The following is a 10,134-nucleotide window of genomic DNA, read 5'->3' as shown; positions in this document are numbered from 1 at the left end:
GTATGATCAGGGAGTGTGAATTGGTTCGAATTATGATGAGAAACAAAGAGCTTTATTGGCTTTAGAGCTTCTTCCCCTGCTGTGACCAGGCAGGGAAGCTAATTCAGAGCCCTGCTCATCTCTGAATACAGACTTCAGTCCCTCCCACCAGGGAACCTAACCAGAGCACAGGGGAAGCTTCAGGCCCATTCAACAGTACTATGCACAGTGGCACTTCTCAGAGAGCACTGCCTGTGGATTCCCTCCTCTGCAGACCAAAGCAGGTGGCCTCATCTGACCAGAGAACCCTGGACTGATTTGGGTGCCCAAAGAATCAGCTGTGGAGGCCCTGGGTTTTGTCCTGTTGCCCTGCCAGGACAGAGAAGCTAATTCATAACCCCAGCTACTGACTAGACACCCAGGCCCAAGTAGTTAATAAACCTAACCAGAGAATCCAGGCAAATACAGAACATATCCTGTAACATTACTTGGGTAGGGAACCAAATAAGTAGTCCTATTTGTCTGTTCTCAGCTAGCAGCACAACCCCCATCCCAATTCTCAGAGCTTGAGCAGTTGCCTCACTCAAAAATAGACCTTAATAGCAGACCCTACTTGCCCAAGAATATTACACAGACACACCTAGAACCCAAACTAAGCTGACTGGTGAAAAATTTCTCCACCAAAACAAACTGTAAAATCTGGAAGAGGAGCCTGTTTACTCAAATGAACAGATACTAACATAAGAAATAAAGAATCACAAAAAATCAGGTAAATACAATACCACCATAAACTAAGAAAACTCCAGTAATGGCTGAAAACTTCCCAAACCTGGGAAGATCCATGAAACCCAAAAACCCTCAAATAGGACACATTGAGATACATTAATCATCAAAACTCAAAGACAAAGAAAGAATTTGAAGAGCAGCAAGAGAAAAGAGAAGTTACATACAAGGGAATCCCCATAAATCTATTGGTGGATTTCTCAACAGAAACTTTTTGGGCCAGGAGAGAATGAGATGACTTGTTCACAAAACAGAAAGAAAATAATTATCAGCCAAGAACTCTAAATCTGGTGTAGCGATCCTTTAGAAATGAAAAAGGGATGAAGGCTTTTCTAAACAAACAAACAAAACAAACTGGGGGTTGCTGGGGGGAGGTGGGATTGGGAGAGGGGGAGCGGGCTATGGACATTGGGGAGGGGAGGCGAACCATAAGAGACTATGGACTCTGAAAAACAACCTGAGGGTTTTGAAGGATCAGGGGTGGGAGGTTGGGGGAACAGGTGGTGGGTAATGGGGAGGGCACGTTTTGCATGGAGCACTGGGTGTTGTGCAAAAAGAATGAATACTGTTACGCTGAAAAAATAAATAAAATGGAAAAAAAAAATTATCACCACATCTGACTTATAAGAAATGCTAAAGGAAGTTCTTTGAGTGGAAGTAGAAGAATTTAATTAACATCATAAAACATAAAAAGAGAGTGTATATCTCACTTGAGTAATGGTAAATATAGTGTCATTGAGATTTTGTAGTACAGCTATAGTGGTACATAATTTATTAAAATTAACTTGATTCACTTAAAATTCTAGTTTAAAAAAGCAAAAAAAGGAACATCATAAAATATTATAATAATATGTTATGAGTCATACAATATTAAAAAACATGTAAGATCTAACAGCAGTAACTGAAAATGTGATGGGGGAATAGAAGTATAAAGTTTATGCATTGTATTGAAGCTAAGCTGTTGTCAGTTTCAAATAGGGTGCTATAAGTTTAAGTTATTTTATGCTAGCTTCATGGTGAAGGGAAAATCCTACAGTAGTTACACAAAAGAACATAGTAAAAAAGTCAAAACATACTTTTACCAAAAGATATCAAAACACACACACACAAAGACAGCAGGACAAAAAAAAAAAAAACAAACAAAAAAAAAGCAACAGTGGATCTACAAGAAACAACCTGAAAACAATGATCAAAATGGCGATAGTAACTCCTTACCTATCAATAATTACTTTAAATATAACCAGATTAAATTCTCCAAATAAAAGACATAGAATGGCTGAATGGATTAAAAAAAAACTCATAAGATCCATAATATACTGTCTAGAGAGACTCACTTTAGCTCTACAGACACATATAGACTGAGAATGAAGGGAGGGAAAAAGATATTTCCAGCAAATGGTAACCTCGTCCTGTCCCCCAAAAAAGCAGGGGTTGTGATAATTATATTAGAAAAAAAAGTAGACTTTAAACTAAAAATGGTAAAGAGATAAAGAAAGCTATTGTATAATGATAAAGGAGTTAATACATCAAGAAGATATAACAAATGAGGGGCACCTGGGTGGCTCAGTAGATTAAGCTGCTGCCTTCGGCTCAGGTCATGATCTCAGGGTCCTGGGATCGAACCCCGCATCGGGCTCTCTGCTCTGCAGGGAGCCTGCTTCCTCCTCTCTCTCTACCTGCCTCTCTGCCTACTTGTGATCTCTCTCTCTGTCAAATAAATAAATAAAATCTTTTTTTTTTTAAAAAAGAAGATATAACAAATGAAAATATTTATGTGCCCAATATTGGCACACCTAAAAATATGAAGCAAAACTAACAGAGATAAAAGAGGAAATAAGTCGTAATACAATAATAGTGGGAGACTTTAATACCTCACTCTCAACAATGGATATATCATCCATACACAGAATCAATAAGGAAACAGTGGATTTGAAGAAAAATGTAGACCAAATGAACCTAACAGACACATACAGAAAATTCTATCCAACAGCAGCAAAATACATATCCTCTCAAGTGCACATGTAACATTTTCTAGGATGGACTATATTTTAGGCCACAAAACAAGTCTTAGCAAATTCAAGAAGACCGAAATCACACCAAGTATCTTTTCTGACCACAATGGCATGAAACCAGAAACCAACAACAGGAAAACTGGAAAATTCACAAACACATGAAAATTAACAACACTCTCCTAAACAACAAAAGAACCAAAGAAGAAATTAAAAGGGAAATGAAAAAGTTTCTTAAGAGAAATGAAAATGGACTCTTTTTTTTTAAAGGTAATTCAGTTTTAATTTATTTTCATCACTTTTTCTTCATGATCCAGATATTTTAAAATGCAAAGAAAATTAACTTTCCATGATATGTCAGGGACTGGCACTAAAAAAATTTTCAGACTGCAAATGAGTTATACAAATGAAAATATCAAATGGAGATCCAGTTATCAAAATGAAAGCACTCAACATATTAAAAGTTCACAATTATTTGTTTAGAGCACATAAAAAAGTCAGCTTGCTAACCAATTGTTGTGATTTTAAAGAATTATAGCAGAGGTTTGAAGAAAATAGATTAGTTAACTTATAAAGAGATTAAAGAGCTTGAAACAAGTATTAAAAAGAAATTTGTGCCTTTATTAGAATGGTGTTAGGCTTTAAATATACCAATTTTGGTAATCAAATTTACTTTTAATAAGAAATGACACTACAGAACTGCAGTACTGATCCAACAGTCTTCTCTTTACTTTTCCTTTAAAGCAAGAAACAGGATTCGAGTAGTCAGAAAGCACTAGCGGGCATCAGTTAATCCAAGATACTAGCTTCTTAGTTCCAAAAGCACTTGCAAAGAAAACCACTGCGGGGTACAAGGGGGTGGAAGCCATTTGTAATAACTGGAATCCCATGAGTGTGTGTGTACGCCAAGTCTCAGGAGGCTTTTTTTTTTTTTTAATTTATCCTTTACTTGGTCACTTGTTTTTCCTCAAATACTAGTTTTTCTTTGACTTTTTTCCTCAAAGTATAAAAAGTATGAAATATAAACAAGCTCTTGCATTGCACAGTTAGAAGTGTACAACTCAAGCATTATAGAGCTATCTACATACCGATAAATCCCATCAAATCTTGGATAATTCAATAATATACAAAATATCAGGGCACAGAAAGAACTAAAACCCATTTCTTTTTGTTACACATAAGATTCAAATATTCAGTCTAAAGAAAAACACTTAATCATTTTGGCTCCTCTACATTCGAATGTTGATACACTTATTAAAATATTCCTGTATAATTATGTTTGGTCTTACTTCAAGTCAGGTTTAAAACCTCAAAACCAGCCATCCAGACAAAACAGGTAATCAGAAAGATTATTTCTTCCCCACCTCCCTAGCCCCAATAATTATGAAATCAATTTTACGACATGACTCCAAACACTGGATTGTGACGACAAATGCTAGGTCCAATTTCTTCATAATCCTTTTTGGTGTGGCATACTTGGTAGAACTCAGGCGTGGAAGCCAGCATGGATCCTCCAAACCAAACTGCATATCGCTGCATGTGGTGTGTAATGACTTGTACGTCAATAGGTTTTGGCTTCAATCTGCCACCACTCAATTCCTCACTTAATTTCAGCCTGGCATCTACAGTTCTTTTCAAATCTCTTTGCAAGCGACGTCCAAAGTCCCTGAACATGGTTGAACCTCCAGAGAGGACAATATTCTTGTAGAGTGGACGTCTGACATCGATAGGGCAATTCTGAATTACTTCATCTACAACTTCTGAGATAGGTTGAGTAAAGTCTGGATTAGCAAACTCTGGATGAAAAAAGATTTCAGGTCCCAAGAATCTCTCATAACCAACATCAATAGAAAACTCTTTCTTTGAGATAGCATTGATTCCAGTATATTGCTTAATCCACTTTGATCCATCTGTGTCATACTTGTTAAATTCTTTTACTAAATCTGGGCAGACATAACTATAGCGTTCCTTTACTGCCTTAGCAGTTTCCAAGGATTGCTCTGGAGGGATTCCTACTTCTCGGTCTCTCAACAACTGCTGAATAAAATATGTTATATCTCGTCCTGCGATTGGAATGTGCTTAATACAGCTGCCAATCACATACCCTTCAGCCACTGGAATGACATGGGTGACACCATCTCCACTGTCTATTACTGTACCAGTCAATGTCCGTTCTCCTACTTGTCTTGAGGTCCAAGAGGCAGCTAAGGCAAGAACAGCCTGCACAGCAATGTACAAGCCTGGAACATTGAAGGATTCAAACATTATTTCAGCAGTATATTCCCTGTTTTCTGGAGTATTCAGTGGAGGTTCAGTCAAAAGAAAATAATGGTCTTCTGGTTCTGCCCTTAAATATTTAAAGATCACTTGTTCCATAAACCTTTCCATCAAGTCCCAATCTTCAACTATACCATGGCGAATTGGCCACTTTGTTGCATACGTAGGTTTTTCTATTGCTTCATCACCAATAAAGAAGTCTAGGTCATCAACACCTTTCATCACCCTCCTTTGAGCTTGATCACCCACTTTTGCAGACTCCTTAATAGCAATACAGGAAGAGATGATAAACTGTGGTTCTGTATTTCCAGCATATCCTAGCTTTGTATACCCCGTGCCACAGTCCACCACACAGGCCGGCAGCCGTCCCGCCATCTTCCTCCTCGCCTGCTACTGCCGCTGCCGCCGTCTGCTCCGTGCTGATTGGGGCCAGGGATTGGCGGCAGGAGATCGGAGCTATCTGACCATCCACAGCCGGGCCGCCCTCTCCGTCCGGGGGGGAGCCGGGAAGCCGAAGCAGTAGCGAGAAAGCAGCAGGCTCGGTCAGCGGCTACCACTTCCGCAACCCAGGCGGGCAGACTATGAAAATGGACTCTTAACATACAAATAGAAGCAGAATTTGTGGGATACAGCAAAAGCAGTTTTGTTTGTTTGTTTCGAGGGAAAGAGAGAACATGTGCAGGCATGGGGGCACATGCAAGGGGGTAGGGGAGAGAAAGAGCGAGAGAGATAATCTTGAGTAGACTCTATGCCCAGCATGGAGCCTGACACAGGACTCAATCTCATGACCCCAAGATCATGGCCTGAGCTGAAATCAGGAGTCTGATGTTTCACCAACAAACTGAGCCACCCAGGCATGCGGCCACAAAAGCAGTTCTAAGAGGGAAATTCACAGCAATAAATGTCTACATTTAGACGCAAAAAAGACCTCAAATAAACAACTTAACTCTATGCCTTAAGAAACTAGATAAAGGAGCAAACTGAGCCCAAAGTTATCAGAAGAATGGAAATAATAGCAACTAGAGTAGAACTAAATGAAATAGAGAACAGTAAACCAATAGAGAAGATTAACCAAACTAAGAGCTAGCTCTTTGAAAAGACAAACAAAATTGACAAATCCTCAAACTAACCAAGAAAGAAAAGTGAAAGGACCCACATCAACAAAATTATAAATGAAAAAGGAGACATAAGTGATAACACACAACTTCAGAGGATTGTAAGATGCCACTATGAACAACCATATACCAACAAAATGGACAATCTAGAAGAAACAGAAACATTCTTAGAAACCTACAACTTACCAAGACTGAATCAGAAAGAGATAGGATATCTGAATAGACTAATTACTAGTAAGAGGATTGAGTCAGTAATCTAAGATCTCCCAATGAAGAAAATCCCAGGAACAAATGACTTCACTGGTGAATTTACCAAACATTTAAAGATTCAACACCAGTCTTCCTCAAACTCTTCCAAATAATTGAAAAGGAGGGAACATTCCCAAACTCATTTTATGAGACCAGCATTATCCTGATACCAAAACCAGGAAAGACAGTACTAATAAAGAAAACTATAAGCCAATAACACTGATGAATATAGTTGCAACAATTCTCAGTAAAAAACTAGTAAACTGAATTCAGCAGCACATGGTCAAGTGATACTTATCCATGGAGTGCCAGGATGGTTGAACATATGCATATCAATTAATGTGATAGTATATATATATATATATATATATACACACACCTTAATAGAATAAAAGAAAAGAACCATATTATCTCAATAGATACAAATAAGCATTGATAAAATTCAGCATTCATATACAATACATTCATACACAATAAAAACTGTTAACAAATTAAACATAGAATAAACATACCTCAATGTAATAAAGACCATATATGACAAGCCCACAGCTAACATCATACTCAAAGATGAAAGCTTGAAAGCTTTTCCTCTATGATCAGAAACAAGACAAGGGTGCCCACTCTCTCTACTCTTATTCAATGAAAAGCCCTAGCTGGACAAAATAGGCAAGGAAAAGAAATAAAAGATATCAGAATTGGAAAGGAAGAAGTAAAATTGTCTTATGTGCAGATGACATGATTTTATGTGTATAATAGATATGCTACATAGACAATACATAGATAGATGATAGATAGATAGATAGATACAGATAAAAATATACCTAGGTAGAACACATATAAGTTAAGCACACAAAGCCTATGAGCTTAACTGTACTGCCTAGTTTGGGAAAGTTGAGTTGGGATGCCTATGCAAAGCTGTCCCAAAGTGGTTAATGAAGGATCATGCAATTTGTTAATGCCCGAGAATGTGATTAATTTAAGCCTCCTAAGTCTCACACTCAGTGTCCTTTGCATCTAATGGGTTCATATCTCTTCAGCCACCCCAACTCGGTCAATAACTCATTAAATGCTCCTTGCTCTATGAGAACTATGAGTCCCTTATTTCAAGACAAAATTAGGAGATGATAGCCTAGAAATTTCCCTCTTATCTAATCCATGGTGAAAGAAGGGGGGGAAATAAAGCTTTGCATCCTTAAAATTCTTTTACTTATATATGAAAATTGTTGTTCTATGCCTTTTCAGCCTTTCCTTTACTAGACTAAATGGCCACAAATCATCTATGCTTTCCTCCTCGACTGTGGTTCTAGATGGTTTAATTCTTTTCACAACTTTCTTCTGAAGTCTTTCCAAAGTTGTCACATCTTTCTGAAAGAGTGGGCTCCTAAACAAAATTGTGATAAGAGTTTGACTAATGTTCATTCTAGAAGAATTAATGAGCTTTTTTTTAAATCAAACTATCTTGATGACAAAAACCAGTAACTTTCTTTAACCTATAAAAAAGTGTGAAATTTATCTTTTGTTGATTCATGTCTAGTTTGTCATCAGTTGTAAGCCTTTCCTTCTCTTTTCAAACACAACCAATGTACAATAACCCATGAATGTGGATGTAGTTTTTATTTTTTACAGTCTTCTGTCCTTTGACTCTCTTTTTGACTAGTTATATGTTTGTTTCTGCTTCCTGACACTACTGTCCAAGATTCCAGTGACCCATGCTGTCAGTGAAATTAACGTATATGCACTGCATACACTTGGCCATCATTCAAATGACTGATGAAAGTATTAAATATGTCTGCCCATCAATCATGTTGACGTGACTACTCACATAAGTCTAACACATTGTGCATATCCACAGATATATGAGTTATTGCCAAGTGTACAAATAGTGTTGAAAAAAAACAGAACAATAAATATTAGTCTTTACAAATGGTGTTGTTAAGGAAGTAAATGTTTGTCATCACGACTGGTTAGGAAATCTCTTTATTCATAAATATGAGCATGTGTGAAAAGCATTGTGAAACTTCCCATTAAGTATGATGGACAAACTCATGCTCACTCATTAAACGTAACTGAAGTGATAATAAGGTGATAAAACAAAAATCTATAAGGACCAAGAGAATAGAAGAGGAATCTATAGTGAAACAAAAAAGAGAAAGTGGCAACTGCTTTAAGAGACCCAAGAATATAGACCCTAGAAAGAAAAAATAGCCCTCAAAATACTACAACTTTGTGGCATGCAGATACTGCTAGACAAGAAAGTAGAACTAAATATTGCTGAAGATACAAGAAGCAATTAAACCACCAGATCTTTTTGACAATTCCCTTCCATAAAAGAGTGAAAGTTTCTTCTCTGAAAAATTCTATGAAGCCAGGGCACACCAGGTGCAGGGCACCCTTGCAGTTGGCAGGAAAGATTGTGATCTCCAGGCAAAGGTTCAAGAGACTTTGGGGAACCTGCTTGCCCAAGAAAAAAAGGACTACAAGCACTGACATTGACGTTCTCCCTAGAAATGATATGGTTCAACCATCTGACAATGGAACCAGATCAGCAAGACATACCTACAGGTACAAAGCTTCCAGTTAGCACTTGAATACCTCACACAACAGCCAAAGATTTGGCCACCAGCCAATATGCATAGGCATTTGAAGAAAGTCTCTAATGCGTAAAACAGAAGCTTAAACTAACAGAAATAAGTGACTTGAAGGAAATACAGACTATAAACTAAAAAAAATTATATCATTAATGTCTCCAAAGAGCTAAGAGTTGGAATTCATGAAATAAGAACATGATGATCCTTTAAATTCCAAATACAAAAAGAAACCTTGGAAATTAAAAATATGATAGCATAACTGAAAACTCAGTAGAGGAGTTGGAGGGTAAAATAGAGGAAAGCTTCCAGAAAGTAAACCAAAAAGGCAAAAAATAGAAAATAGAGGAAAAATAGGAGATAAAATTAAATGACAAAGAGAAAAATATTCAATGTTCAATCATAAGAGACCAAGAGAGAAGAATGAAAACAATAGGAGAAAATTATTAATGAAATGACCCAAGAAAATTCCCCATATAAGTTTTTAGATTAAAATGACCTCGTAAGTTCCCAGGATGGTGGATGAAAATAAGCCCACATCATGACATTTTTATAATGCATCAGACAGGACAAACTTACAATTATAAAAATCAAAACTTCCCAAAGTATTCAGATAACTCTTTTTAAATTAATAAATTAAATTCTTAGCTGTATTAAATAGTTTCTATTCCAATATTTTTTAAAATATTCATTCCCTTTTTACTTTTTTAAAAAGTAAACTTTTTAAAAGTTTAAAAAGTTTAAAAAGTAAACTTTTTAAAAAAGATGCTGGAGAGGATGTGGAGAAAGGGGAACCCTCCTCCACTGTTGGTGGGAATGCAAGCTGGTGCAACCACTCTGGAAAACAACATGGAGGTTCCTCAAAATGTTGAAAATAGAACTACCCTATGACCCAGCAATTGCACTACTGGGTATTTACCCACTACCCTATGACCCAGCAATTGCACTACTGGGTATTTACCCTAAAGATACAAACATAGTGATCCGAAGGGGCACGTGTACCCGAATGTTTATAGCAGCAATGTCTACAATAGCCAGACTATGGAAAGAACCTAGATGTCCATCAACAGATGAATGGATAAAGAAGATGTGGTATATATACACAATGGAATACTATGCAGCCATCAAAAGAAATGA

At 37.0% G+C, this 10,134-nt stretch overlaps 1 protein-coding gene across 1 annotated transcript; it reads right to left on the bottom strand.

The window, feature by feature from the left end:
- Nucleotides 1–3,041: 3,041 nt before the first annotated feature.
- On the bottom strand, nt 3,042–5,622 carry LOC123937561 (actin-related protein 3-like). The gene has a single exon (XM_045998506.1). The coding sequence runs from the start codon at nt 5,421–5,423 to the stop codon at nt 4,167–4,169; it is 1,257 nt and encodes a 418-aa protein (XP_045854462.1). The 5' UTR covers nt 5,424–5,622; the 3' UTR covers nt 3,042–4,166.
- Nucleotides 5,623–10,134: the final 4,512 nt, after the last annotated feature.

This window comes from Meles meles, chromosome 2 (genome assembly GCF_922984935.1).
Source record: "Meles meles chromosome 2, mMelMel3.1 paternal haplotype, whole genome shotgun sequence".
Lineage (NCBI taxonomy): Eukaryota > Metazoa > Chordata > Mammalia > Carnivora > Mustelidae > Meles > Meles meles.
The sequence above is the reverse complement of the archived record's forward strand: the minus strand, read 5'-3'. Positions and strand labels throughout refer to the sequence as shown.